Source organism: Sceloporus occidentalis, unplaced genomic scaffold (genome assembly GCF_023333645.1).
Source record: "Sceloporus occidentalis isolate IW3139 unplaced genomic scaffold, rSceOcc1.0.p SCAF_48, whole genome shotgun sequence".
Lineage (NCBI taxonomy): Eukaryota > Metazoa > Chordata > Lepidosauria > Squamata > Phrynosomatidae > Sceloporus > Sceloporus occidentalis.
Genome location: NW_028317028.1, coordinates 1,366,165 through 1,381,302, shown reverse-complemented (window position 1 = coordinate 1,381,302; position 15,138 = coordinate 1,366,165). Strand labels below are relative to the sequence as shown.

The window sequence follows — 15,138 nt, the reverse complement described above, 5'->3', positions numbered from 1 at the left end:
GAGCAAAAGAAGATGAAGTCCACGGGATAGGAGGGGGAGACCTTTCCAGGAGATCACCAGATGCCCATGGTACTTTGTTTTTGAAGCTAACAAAGTCTTCAGGAACTGATGTAAAGCTCTGCTTGAGTATGATAACAATGAACACAATACAACACAATACAGTAGTATACCAGTGATAATCAAAAGGGCATGTTTAAAAATAACACTACCAGACTCTTGTCTCTTTATATCATGATCAATATATAATCATACAGTAGGTCATTTATTTATTATAATTGTAAATTACCAGCATTGAACCATGCACAGCATAACAGGTTCACAGCTTCATCTATACTTCATAGACGCACTAAACAGGTTTTATGGATTTATTTATGGCTCGTGTGTCACGTATGTGACAATTTCTTTCCTTAAAAATCATCTTGTCAATAATGTATAACAATGTGGTAAAACGGGTGTCCTCTCTTCCTTAAATATCTTTTTTTCTGGGACATGTCAAGACTTTCCCAAGTGCTACGCTCATTGCCAACTCTGCAAACCCCCTGGGAAGACAGGTAGAAGTCCAGGCTTTAAATTGGTCTCCGAGAGACTTTAAGGTGTCTTAAAATAATGTTCTGCTATTTAGGCCTATTCCATTTCATGCAATTTATAACTGTCAATGTCTCTATGGTATCATTATCATCTATTTTACATCCCCAGTCCTGATACTCAAAGATCTGCAACACAGAAACAATCCCTGGCATGCTTTATGACTATAAGAAGCAGCCGCATAAGATAAAGATAGTTGGTTCTGGTCAAGCGTATAAAAGTATGACTTTTTGGGTGATAGCCTCATGCTGTAGTACTGATATCTTTGCACAGAGGTACAAAGTAAATCTGGTGCAAAGGTGTTCTTATCATTATGGCAACCAGTTGATTCTTGTAGCTGATAGGATCTTTCACTGGTTGATAAGATCAGTTTTAAAACTTTGCACTTTGAATTAAGTTTATTTCATGATGGAAAAAATCTACTGACTTTTAGCAAATTGCTAGTCCCCTGCGACAAATAAAATACATGTAAAAAAAAATAAGTAAATGCTCCCAATGGTATTTTTTCAACCCATTCATGCCACAGAACAAGATGGGAGGGGGTCACGCAAATCTTAGTTTGTGCTTCATGTAGAGTATTTTTAATAGCATTTAATCCCCTTACTCCCTGAGCAATGGATTAGGGGCAGGTTATATAGGACAATCTATCCCCAGATGTTTTCTTAAATTACCTACCACCCCAACCCACAGGGCTGGACTGGGAATGAAAAGCAGCCCTGGAAATATTTGGACACCAGCCCCATGTATTGCATTGCGTGGTCGAGCTCTTGTGTCCACACGCCACACCCCTTACACGCCACACCCCTTACACGCTCTAATCTGAGCTGCGCTATTTACCATCCAAATAGCTACAAATCATTGGTTTATAAACTATATTAAATTATTATTACAATTCCAGGAACCAAACGTGTTAAAAGGCCCAAATAACTACCTGGGAATTGACAGAATCTTAATTCTTCGGAATCCATGTGTGCTGGATAAAGGTGACATCAGTGCTCAGCAGATAATGCTAGATAGAATCGTATGGGATGGGATTGGGAGTAATCAGTAAACTAAAAAATGTAACACTTTTGTATTTTTGCTCCTTGTGTATTGATGCACCAGCCAGGGCCCCTCTACTATTGATTATGTGTCCCCCCACAACCTTGTGTATTGCCCCCCTTTGTGCATTTATGCCCCCACACCCTTGTGTATTGATTTATGTGATGCCCCAGCCAACCCCCTCCCTTGTGTATTGATGCCCCCACCCCTTTTGTATTGGTTAACGTGATGCCCCACTGCCATGTGTATTGCCCCCAGCCACCCTCCCCCGTTTATATTGATTTTGTAATGCCAAAACCCAGTAACCCCCCCTCCTTTGTATTTGGGTCTGCTTTCCTATTACCCCAAACAATTTTTTTGGTTATACTTTTTTCCCGCTCTTCTCCGATGTGATGATCCTCTCCTTGTTAAGAGGAACTCCTCGGTGAGCCCTGACCTCCTTTATCGCCACGTCTTCAAAGCGGCAGCCCGGCCACGAAGTTCAAAGCAGCCGATGTGCGGCTGTGAGAGTGCCCCCGCCAGCCGCCTAATGAAGTTAAAGCGGCTGGCGGAGAAGGTTTTACAGCCGCATGGCGACTGCTTTGAACTTAGCAGCCGGGCGGCCGCTTTGAATGTTGGTCTGCCGGCCCACGGACCATCTGGCCCACCAGGAAATTTCCCTGTATCCGGTGGGCCAGTCCGGCCCTGCCAACCCACGAGTCGCATGCCCTCACATGGTATGCAACTGTAGTCAAGTTGGATCAGTTAAGTTAACCCTTGCCTTTTGTTTGTGAGGGTATTGGACTGTGATTTTGAATGAATCGGCATGCTAGATAAATTGGACTTGTACAACATATAACAGCAAACTTTATATTTTATACCTGGAAAATAATAAAATTCGAGCTAACAAAGTGTTAAGAGACTGTAGGGCTTTTAGCTATTCCTGGCATTCGGTTTCAGAGCAGCATAAATATTTAAACACAAAATCTGGCATGTCTCTCATTTTTTACCTGACGGAGCTTTTGATGCAGTCTAACATGGGCTTAATGAAAATGCAATTTATATTTCACATGCTCATTTAAAATTGCCCAAAAGAGAACAGTTATGGTAGATAAAATATGGTGCCAACATTAAGCCTCATATGTAAGGCAACCTCTTAGTAGTAGAAACTGTATAGGACTGTCAGTTTGCAGGTTTATATAGGTGGCAACTATTTCATATAGCACAATTATGAATCTGAATTAAAGGATTTTTGATAGGGTTTGTCTGAGTAGGTTTGGCCCTTTGTGAACAATTTTGGACTGGCCTGGGGAGGCAGAAATGCAGTGGGGTCTCGTAATGTGATGGAAGGTTACTGTGCCAGCATGTACAGTGAGAGTGTATGTACAAGTGTTTGTGTGTGTTTGCAGACGTTTACGTATACAGATCCATGACACACACATCTATGCAAATACTCACACACATACAAATTCATGCTCATATACACATTTGTATGTGAGCATTAATGTGTATATATGTGAGCGTTTGCATGGATGTGTATGTGTGTCAGCATCGATATGTATATGTAAATGTGTGTCAGCATGAATGTGTAAGTCTGTGTATGCGTGTTTACAGGTGTGTGTATTTTTGTGCAAATGTGAGAGTGTGTGTAAATATGTTCCCCAATAGGGCTACTTGGCTTTACCTACCCCAAGACAGAAAGTGCCAGCCCTGTGTTTGCCATAGTACTAGCACCCTGGAGTCTATATGCGAGGGACTTTGCACTGAGCATGCAGCTATACAACTAGAACACAAGTTGGATACTATTTGCCAAGCCTGAACAATAGTTTCTCCTTGATGTTTAAATACCCTAAAACCATCCTGGCCAACCATTTAATTTAATCAATCACCTCTGTTTTATAAGCAAACACACCAGCTCTGCCAATTCTCTAGCATTTTTTTAATGGGGCGGAATTACACAGCACCTGGACTTTGCTTTGTGCAACACTATATGGACAAAAGTATTAGAACACACCTCTTAATTATTGAAATCATTGTGCCCCAGTGTACACAGCAAGGTCCATAAAGACAGGGTTGGATGAGTTTGGTGTGCAATAACTTGACTGACCCGCACAAAGCCCTAATCTCAACCCCATCAAACACCTTTGGGATGAACTGGAATATAGATTTTGAGCCAGGTCTTCTCGTCCAACATCCATGTCTGACCTCACAAATGCTCTGCTGGATGAATGGGCAAAAATTCCCACAGAAACTCTCCAAAATCTAGTCGAAAGCCCTTCCAGAAGAGTGGAAGCCATTAAAGCTGCAAAGGGGGAACCAACTACATATTAATGTCTAATGTCCCTGTTGGTGTAATGGTCAGGCCCATATAGTGTACGTACGTGTGTGTGTATGTATGTGTGTTTATATATAAATATATATATATTATTTTTCATGTTTTTCAGAATTTATTTTATTAATTTCCAGTCATAAAAATGTACAAATACAGAATATGGAAGACAATTAATATACATACACAAAATCTGATTTACAGAGTTTATAAATAATCTTAAACAAAGCCTTCTTTATATCCATTCATTCACACCAGGCATATAGAAAAATCTTTTTCTACAAGGAGCTTAAAGCTGCTTTAGAAGGTGAGGTCCATAGCAGAAAGACCTTAATTGACCAGAAAGGCAATTTCCCATCATGGGATCAATTAAGGTTGAACAAAAGATATATTAATCTGCCTGGGCTGCGAGTGAGAGGCATAATTGACAGTATTGAGGAATATATATAAATATAAAAAGGATAAGGATAGCATTTATTTAAATATACAATTTAGTTAATAGACTGTCTTTTTAAATCAGATTTCGCCTCCGATATTCGAACCAGGGGTGACCAGATAGAATTATGTTTATCAAAATTAGAATAGACAGCATAAAAGTATTTTTCCATTTAACATGTATGATCATGATTTGATTGACAGCAGCTTTGCTTCCTCCAAATTGTACCATATTAAAAATATATTGTAAAAACTAAACCAACCATATGAATGGTAAAATTGTTTTTGCTTGTCAAACAGAGTATTTTAACATGATCTTCTGATATTACTTTTACAGTATTCCTCTCAAATGGAGTTGGTCACTGAAATACATTTAGGCTTTTATTAACTAAAGCACATTTTCTTTTTAATGGGAGCCAATCTCTAAAAGTAAGACCCCCCCCCCCCCACACACACACTATTTTCCAAGAACCTTGGAACATCACTGTGAACTCCTTGTTGGTACTTAGCATAACATGTAAGTAGCTGCCATACAGATGATCAGCCAGCCTGGAGTCTTTTGTATTCTGGTGGATAGCCAACACCGAGCTTGCTGCCAAGGAAAAGGGATTTATTACAGAATTAATGCTTCTCTTGGAGACATCTGTCAGTGATCTTACAGGGCCTTAACCATATAGGCATAATGTTTTACCACTACATTATTTATTTTTTTTTTTAATAAAAATCTTAGCTGGCAAGAGATTTAGCCCTCTGTGGTCCAGTGTGACCAGTGTGGTCTTGACTCATAGGGTCAATGGGTTCTCCAACTATGACGAGAAAGGGGTCTATTCACTAAAGTGAGAGTTGGTAGGAGAGTTGAACTCTACTCCTTTTGTAGAGATCTCACTGATTTTGCTATCCCTTATACAAGGGATTGGACCTTCATAAATCAATAAGTCAAGCTGTTGAAACCACAACTCTCCTGTAAACTTTCCTTTCTGTGAATAAACCCCAAAGCCTCCTGTCATAAAGAAAAGGATTTATACGGTTACCTTAATGTCTTCAATGCCAACTGGCTAACGCAATTTCCGTTTCTATCATGGAAACTGGGAAAATGCCAATTTGCCTGTTAGATAAAGAGTCCCTTAAATATCTTGGAATTTTGAGTCCAGTACTACACTAGCCCTACCACTTTCATAAACCTATTTCACAGTCCACTGCCCATACTATAAAATATGTCTTTCAGAACATATACTTTCAAGTAAGCACACATTGAAAATATTAGTGAAACTATCCTTTTTAAATGCAGTGTTTTACAAAAGGTACTCGGGCATGAAAGGCAGAATTCCCTGCAGCACAAACTTAAGAAAAAAGAAGCTAATATTGAGTTCTAGGCTGCACTTCTCTGTTTTGTTAGATGTAGGTCACCACGTAAGTGGAGCGTATAAAACGTCCATGAATCGGGGATTTTTAATTTCATCTCCCAAGGCTTGTGTTTGGAGCAACTAAATAATCGAGTCATGGTTATTCTATTTTTAGTACCACCGATTTGAGCAATTAACGTCAACATCAAGTCAAAAAATAAAAATTTTCTTGAAGTGTTCTATTTAAAAGCAGATTTGTTAAGTTATTATATGTTTAAAGGGACACTATAGTATCCCACTGTACCCTATGTCCTTTATTATGCATAACATTTTGGGAGAAGCTGCAGCTCTAGAGCTTCTGTGCACCTCATCCCCTTCTGTGGTCTAGATTTGTAGTCACTTCAGTGCCATTAAAGCAGTTGGTTCACGCTGGGCACATGCATGTGAGAGGTCTTGTTGAAACCATTGGAACACTCTTGGGAGTTGGAGCTGGCTGGTGGTGAGTATAGCATGTGTGCAGTGGGGAGCCGGATATGTGTTCAGCGGAATACATCTCCTGCAAGCCAAGCTGATTTGGGGCATATGAGTAAGCCTGTTCAATCAATGCATTTGTTAAGGGGGGTTAGGGGACAGTGAGTTATTTTATGCAAATGATACCTGAGGTCTCACTTTAAATCAACATAGGCATGTGTATAGTATATTTTGTAACAGATTACTGGGTATATTGGAGGGGGCTGGGTACACTTGCAGGTTTAAGTAGTGAGATCCTCTTACTCCTACGAAAAAAAGATTGTTATGCTAGTATCAATCATAATACTATTTAGGATTGTCTTCTAATTGCTAAAGACCTTTCCACAGAGACTTGACAACCTTGTGCATTTTAGCTCTAGTCTATATGGATCATTTGATCCTTTGTTCAATATTATTAGTTAAAACAATAACTCGTCTCCTTTTTACCTATAATTCCGCAATCAAGATTTGAAATGACTTTAACTGCAAGTGATTTACTAACGTTTGTCTTAAATTGTTGTTTTTTTTTTTTATTCTGCAAAACTTTCCTTTGGAATTTCTGCTGAACTGCACAACCTACAGGCAGCGCTGGTGGTGCACAGAACCAGGTCTTTTTACCAGTGTCCACACAGTGTTTCAGTAGTGTTGTCTCTGGAGGGACCTAAAAGTCCTCTGTCTCACTGAAGTGCCCAGCACATACCTTAAATTCACAGCTGATAAATGTACAGTGTAACACGTTAACTGGCTTCCCATGTGGTACAGAAAGTGCAGGCTTGTCAGAAGACGGCTTTATTTTCATTGTATCAGCAAGTTCTGGGCTTTGCGATACGTATATAGTAAATTAAGTATATGTCTCTGTGGTCAAAACACTCTGCAGATGGAAACAGATTGGAAAGTTGTTAGAAATTAATGGTCAACCCTATTTTCATGTTTAATGCATATTGGAGTCATTTTTAGAACTCTAAATCAAATTTCATGTCAGGCGTACTGTATTTAATGGTGTTATAGAATGAGCACTCATGTCTTATTTAACTCCGCCCCCACTGCCTCTGCTGAAAGCAGGGAGCATTTCTATGTACACTTCTTGCACATGCTCAGTAGAATTCCCATGCCCCTCGATGGGAGCTGAGCTGCTTTTGAAATCAGTAGGATGTGGTGTATCAGCCAATTGCGTGTTTGCAGTATAAATATTGGTGTTCTGCTAGCATGTATGCCATTGGCTACTCCCACTAATTTCAAGGGGAACATAGTTCATTGACTTCGCTGGGAGTGTTACACAGCCAGGACTCTAATTTTCTCGAGTAACCCAAAAATTTTATTGAATGTAGTACATTTTGGAGCAGTTCTTTAGAAGTTCAAATTTTTTCCAACACATATGTATGTAAGAAGGATCTGTTTTTCTAGATGCATCCATTTTTAATCCCGGTCTTTTGTTCCATCTAGACGTTTGGTTGACCGTTTAGAAGACATGAGAAAGGCAGTGTCTGGTGACGGGGTCAATCGCTGTATCCTCTGTGGAGAACAGTTAGGGTTGCCAGGAGCTAAGTGTGTTGTTTGTGAAGACTGCAAAAAGGTAATTGCCACGATTAACATATTTAACTACCGTATTTGCTCGATTATAAGACGACCCTGATTATAAGACGACCCCCCAAAATCTGAATATTAACTTAGGAAAAAAGAAAAAGCCTGAATATAAGACGACCCTAAAGGAAAAAAGTTTTACCAGTAAATGTTAATTCATGTAAACTATTTTTTTTAATAAAAGCTATGATTGAGAAAAATATTTTTTTTGTTTTTATTTCTTGTATTTTCCAGCCTGTCCCCCAGTTACGCACATCTGCCCCCAGGCTTGCCACACCAATATGGCACTGTGGCCCATGATATGCCTTTTAACCCTCTATATGCCACTGTGCCCCATGGTATGCCTTTTGACCCCCTATATGCCACTCTGCCTCCAGAAATGCCTTATACCCCTATATCCCATTCTGGCATTTAGGGGGTTAAAATGCATATTATGGGGCAGAGTGGCATATAGGGAGGTATAAGGCATTTCAGGAGGCAGAGTGGCATTAAGAGAGTTAAAAGGCATTGTATAGAGCACTCTGCCTCCAGAAATGCCTTATACCCCTATATGCCACTCTGGCATTTAGGGGGTTAAAAGGCATATTATGGGGCAGAGTGGCATATAGGGAGGTATAAGGCATTTCAGGAGGCAGAGTGCTCTATTAAATGCCCCCTTAACGCCACTCCAGAAATGCCCTATGCCCCCATTTAACTAACACACACACACACACTCTCTCCCCCCCTCCCCTCCCCTCTCCTCTCCTCTCTCCTCTCTCCCCTCTCTCCCCTCTCAGCCCTCTCTTACCGGTGCTTCCAGCCGGGGCAGCGGGTTGATGTCGCCTTCTGCTGCAGCCGGAAGGAGGTGGAGTTGGCAGCGGGGGTTTGTATGCGTCCGTCGCGTATACTTTCCCCGGCTGTCAGAGATCAGAGATCTCTGACAGTCGGGGAAGGTCTACGCGACGGACGCAGACAACCCCCGCTGCTAGCCACACCTCCTTCCGGCTGCAGCGGACGTTGTCTACGCGGATCGCGTAGACGTCAACCCGCTGCCCCGGCAATACAGCAGGAAGCACCGGTAAGTGTGTATGATGGGGGGGGGGGGTGAGACAGGAGGATCCAGGTCCCCTGCAGCGGTGCGGGGGATCTGGATCTTAGTCTCCTAATCAGACTCTATTTGAGGTCTGATTAGAAGACGACCCCGATTAGAAGACGAGGGGTATTTTTCAGAGCATTTGCTCTGAAAAAAACCTCGTCTTATAATCGAGCAAATACGGTATATTTAAATCTTGAAGAAATCTCTATATCCAAAAAAAAAACCCCATATAAATGTGATCTATGAAAATATTCTAAGTTAACTGGCACTAACGCTTATTAGGAGTACGAACACATATACCATTATCGTTATGGTGCACCGTAAATTCGCCAAGTATTTTGCAAGAGACAGTTTGAGTACAGGAGGTCTGTTCTGTCTTCTATGTTTGGTTGATTCCTGATTGTGGTCAGTGTGGAGAGCCACAATTTCCTAGCAGCGGATGTGCATAGAATGTGAGGGGAGAGCGTTTAAAGTCGGAGGTGTTGATTGCTGCCACAGCGCCACTTTCTCATGAGCATGAAACATAATTCGCTATTTACAACCACCCTAATAAATCATATGACACTTGACCTTCTAATAAACCATACATGATTTTAAATAGATTATGTGCATATGCCTCTGTTGATGAGGCTGTATGCAGATGCTCCAGTACAATTTGTAATCATTGTCCATGCTGTGATGCTTGTGTCCAATTACCAGACTAGAAATGACTATGTCCTTGTTTATTTAAGTTTATATATAGGTATACCTTATAATGGTGCCTTTTTACTTTATTCATTAGACTGCCTATGTGTTCTGATATTTAGGCTGTTTACTGTAAATATTATAATAGGAGGGATTATAGTTTATAAAATGTTTTTATTTTTCTAGAACGCTTGCACGAAATGTGGTGTGGAGACCAACAGTCGTCCTCATTCCATCTGGCTCTGCAAAATATGCAGCGAGCAGCGTGAGGTCAGTACTATCAGGAACTACTTGGGAACCTAGGAACAAACAGCAGAATCTTCTAATTTTCTTAAAAGCCTTAACATGAAATACATTGCTGTGAAGCAGGGGTACCAGGGAAGGGCCATCACTTGGGACAAGGGTGCAATTGCCCCAGGGCTTCTCTTGGCCCCTGGTCTAATATTTGCCTGCTTTCCCCTTTATGATGACATAAACTGTATGTGTAGAGGTGGACACAACTAAATAGCTGGATCAAACCTAGATTGTAAACCTTGGATAAGATTTGGGTTATTTTTTGAAAATTAGGATTATCTAGGTTTATTGTTAGGTCTTTTAGGCTAAAATGGTAGGTGAGACCCGGAGATGCTAGTGATTCTCTTTGTGTTTGGGAAAACTTGTTGAATAATGCAAATATAGTTTGAATGTGCTTTTTTATTTTTAAATATGTAAATAATCTAATCTATTTTTTTTAAAATATATTTCCTTTTGAAAATCGAGGTGTGGAAGAGATCTGGTGCTTGGTTCTTCAAGGGCTTACCGAAGCATGTCCTACCACAGCCAATGCCAGTATCCAAGCCCGAGAAACCTCCCAGTGAACTGGCTGAATCAGACATTTCAGCACCCGAGCAGAAACGCTACCCTCGCACTCAGAGCCGAGGTGATCAAATGTATTTATTTTTTAAAACCCTACAGACTAACGGGCTAATCCATTTCCATTTACATATATCAAATTAATTAGTGTTGAGTTTGTATGTGTGTGTATGTATATAAGTGTATATATATATGTATATATATATTGTAGGGGTCAGCTCACGCATGGGGCGGCAATGACAGTTTCACACAGGTTTCCAACGTAAAAGCGTGTTTATTTAGATGTTGTAATCACAGAGCACCTTGTAAATAAAACAAACTATAAGCCTGTCCGGCTCTAACTAAACAGCAGGATACCTCTCTAGCAGCCTAAGGTCTGACGCAAAGCAAAGTAACCAGTTTTGTATGGGGTAAAGCTTCATACCTGGTGGGCTGCAGCGCTGGCTGTAGCTGCTCCTTCATTCAGTGTCTCCCTCCCTCTGAAAACCTAACAGCCCTTTCTTTTAAGGCCTCCTCCCCAGTAACGAGCTTAGGAAGCCTCACCTGAGAGCACCTGGGTTTGCTACCAGGCCTGGCTGAGGTAACCAGGTGAGACATATATCCCATCAACCACTGTCCCATACACTTTACCACATATCCCCCCCGTCGACTCCAGACCAGAGGTCCGGACAGCGTCAGCAACCGTACAGTACACCCTGGACAACGCATCCGCATTCCCATGTAACTTCCCTGGTCTATGCTCCACTGTAAATCTAAAATTTTGCAAGGAGAGAAACCATCTGGTCACTCTTGCATTCCTCTCCTTATTCTGTTTCATCCATGCCAGAGGAGCATGGTCAGTCACCAACACGAATTCCCTGCCCAGTAGATAATATCTCAGCGACTCCAACGCCCACTTGATGGCGAGACACTCCCTTTCCACTATGGCATAATTTTCCTTGGCTGGGGTCAGTTTCCTACTCAAGTACAGCACTGGGTGTTCTTCCCCATTAACCACTTGTGACAAAACTGCCCCCAAACCTCTAGCAGATGCGTCCGTCTGAACCAGAAATGGTTTCCTAAAATCAGGGGACACGAGCACTGGCTGGTCACACAGGGCAGACTTCAGACTCTGAAAAGCCCTTTCTGCCTCGGGGTTCCACTTTACCATCACTGACTTACCACCCTTTGTTAAGTCTGTCAATGGTGTGGCCATGGAGGCAAAATTGGGCACGAACCGACGGTAGTACCCGGTTATGCCAAGGAAAGCCCTCACTTGTTTCTTTGTTACTGGCCTAGGCCAGTTCTGTATCGCCTCAATCTTATTGATCTGGGGTTTAACCAGCCCCCTACCAATGATATAACCCAGGTATCTTGCTTCCTCCAGACCCACTGCACATTTTTCAGGGTTTATGGTTAGGCCTGCATCACTAATGGAGTCTAACACGCCCTGTACCTTCCCGAGGTGACTTTTCCAGTCAGACGAAAAAATTACCACATCGTCCAGGTAAGCAGCGGCATAATCACGATGTGGTCTCAAAATCAGATCCATCAGCCTTTGAAAGGTAGCAGGGGCCCCATGTAACCCAAATGGCATCACAACATACTGGAACAGGCCCTCTGGAGTGGAAAAGGCAGTCTTCTCTTTAGCCTCCTCAGTTAACGGTATCTGCCAATAGCCCTTTGTAAGGTCAAGTGTTGTAATGTACCTTGCCTTCCCAAGCCTCTCAACCAGTTCATCCACTCGGGGCATGGGGTACGCATCAAACTTTGAGACCTCATTTAATCTCCTGAAGTCATTACAGAACCGCCACGTCCCGTTGGGCTTTGGGATTAGCACTATGGGGCTTGACCATTCACTAGTAGATTCCTCAATAACACCTAATTCACGCATGCGCCTGACCTCCGTGGATACCGCCTCTCTACGGGCTTCTGGTATCCTGTATGGCTTCAGGTTCACTTTACTGTGAGGCTCAGTTTTGATATGGTGTTTTATGAGGTGGGTACGGCCAGGTTGGTCCGAAAACATGCGTCTGTTTTCCTGCAGGAACTCCCTCACCTCCTGCTTCTGGGGCACTGACAGTGCCTCTCCTATTGTTACTGGGGGAACTGGTTGCCCCACTTCTTTGACCCCTGCCCGGGTCGCCCCCAAAGACTCCCGCTCTTTCCACGGCTTGATCAGGTTTACGTGGTAAACCTGGAAGGGTTTTCTCCTGCCCGGTTGATGGACCTTGTAGTTCACCTCACTCATCTTCTCTACAACCTCATAGGGACCCTGCCACTTGGCTAAAAACTTACTTTCGACGGTGGGCACTAAAACCAGGACCCTGTCCCCAGGAGTAAAGGCCCTCAACCTGGCAGATCTGTTATAAATTCTGCTCTGGGCCTCCTGCGCTCTTTGCATATGCGTTTTAACTATAGGCATCACCGTCGCTATTCGCTCCTGCATCTGAGCCACATGTTCAATAACACTCTTATATGGGGTGGCCTCGGTCTCCCAAGTTTCTTTGGCAATATCTAACAAACCCCGTGGATGTCGGCCATAGACCAACTCAAAGGGGGAAAACCCTGTAGACGCTTGGGGCACCTCCCGGATAGAGAACATGAGGTAGGGTAATAGACAGTCCCAATCCCGACCATCCCTTTCTACAACCTTTTTTAGCATATGCTTTAGGGTTTTGTTAAACCTCTCCACTAACCCGTCTGTTTGAGGGTGGTACACTGAGGTACGGAGGTGAGTGATTTTAAACAACTTACACAGGTCTTTCATGACCCGTGACATAAAGGGCGTACCCTGGTCAGTAAGAATTTCTTTAGGGATCCCCGTGCGAGAGAACATGTAAAACAACTCCCTAGCAATATGTTTGGAGGCCATGTTTCTTAAGGGTACCGCCTCTGGGTACCGGGTAGCATAATCCAAGACAACCAATATGTATTGGTGTCCCCTAGCTGATTTGACAATGGGCCCTACCAAATCCATGGCAACTCTCACAAATGGTACTTCAATGATGGGAAGTGGCACCAAGGGGCTACGGAAGTGTGGTGTTGGGGCACTCTTCTGGCATGTGGGGCATGACTCACAATACCTTTTTACTTCTTCATATACCCCAGGCCAATAAAACCTTTGGAGGACCCTCTCTTGTGTTTTATTAGTCCCCAAGTGCCCCCCAAACACATGGTTATGGGCTATGTCCAGCACCAGGTGTCGGTATGGTTTTGGCACCAGAAGCTGTTCCACAATTTCCTTGTTAACTTTGGTGATCCGGTACACTAGATCCCCATTCATGGCAAGATGCGGAAATTTCTGGTCAGCTTCGGGTTCCTGTGGTACCCCATTTACTACCGTGACATTTGCCCGTGCAGTTCCCAGAGTGGGGTCTCTCATTTGCTCGGTCCCGAAGTTACCCCGAGACATTTCTAAATGTAAGACCTGTTGGCCGGGCAGGGAAGTTTCTTCTTCTTCCTCCCCAGCTAACACCTGCAAGGGGAAAGAATCTTCACTATACATTTCAGATGGGCCTAGATCCTTTTCATCATGCCCCTTACTGGTATCATTGTTCCCAATGGCCGTCTCACCTGACCCATTACTTACAGGGAGGGGTACAGACTCTGCCGGAGTTTGTTCCCCAGCTGCAGAAACGTTCCCCCTTCTCCACAACTCCCAGAACAAGGGGAAATCGCGGCCTAATATAACTGCATGCATAAGTCTTTTTACAACACCGACTTCGTAGGTCACAGTTCCAGATGGGGTCACCAACTTAATGGGGGCCACAGGGTAAGCTACAATATCCCCGTGGATGCATAGCACTCTTATGTGCTTGTTCGGCACGTAGTCCATAGTCACAAGGCCGGCCCGAACCAAAGTCACCAGGCTACCTGAGTCCAACAGTGCCTTCACGGAGCAGTCACGTATCTTCACCATACAAAATTGCGGCTCAGTCTCTGATTCTGGAATGGCTGCACAAACAGGTTCTGCAAACAGGGACTGACGCCGACTAGCGTCACACACAATGGGCTCTGAGTTAAGAGGGCAATAGGCGGCTATGTGTCCCCACTCATGGCACCTCCAGCACTGGGGGGTCCCTGGCTTCCTTAGTAGGGGGCCCTTTCTAGGATTGTGGGGTCCCAGGGGTTCAGGATCAGTCTTTTGCCCTTGCCCAAACTCTAGAGCCTTGCTCTCTCTCACATTTTTCCATACACCTCCAGCTGGAACTCTCTTACCCAAAGATGTCGCGGGTCTGACAGTCTTGGAAGGTGTTGGTGCCGCAGGGACCTCACGGAGGAAGTCCTCGGTTGCTATGAACCTTTCCACCATGTTGACCAGCTGCTCGGCAGTTCTGGGGTCTCCATGCCCAACCCACCGTTGTAGCTCCGCCGGGAGGGCGCGGAGGTAGTGGTCCACTACCACCTTTTCCACAATCTGGGCTGGTGTGGTGGATTCTGGTTCCAGCCACTTACGTACAAGATGAATAAGGTCGTACATCTGGGACCTGGCAGGCTTGTCCATGGTGTATTTCCAACAGTGGACTCTCTTGGCCCGAACAGCGGGCGTAACACCCAGGCGAGCAAGGATCTCCATTTTTAGTTTTGTAAAGTCCCGGACATCCTGCTCCCCGAGGTCATAGTAGGCCTTTTGCGGTTCACCAGTCAGGAAGGGTGCAATCACTTCTGCCCACTCTGCAACTGGCAGTCTCTCTCTCTCCGCCACTCTCTCAAATACGGTGAGGTAGGCCTCAACGTCGTCG

At 43.5% G+C, this 15,138-nt stretch overlaps 1 protein-coding gene across 1 annotated transcript in view; it reads left to right on the top strand.

Moving 5' to 3' along the window:
• LOC149289059 (rabphilin-3A-like) overlaps positions 1-15,138 on the top strand; it is a 67,373-nt gene that overhangs the window by 24,031 nt on the left and 28,204 nt on the right. The window contains exons 3-5 of the mRNA XM_089491066.1: positions 7,666-7,795; positions 9,749-9,832; positions 10,322-10,481. Coding sequence (XP_089347192.1) covers positions 7,666-7,795; positions 9,749-9,832; positions 10,322-10,481 — 374 coding nt within the window. The remainder of the gene's footprint in view (positions 1-7,665; positions 7,796-9,748; positions 9,833-10,321; positions 10,482-15,138) is intronic.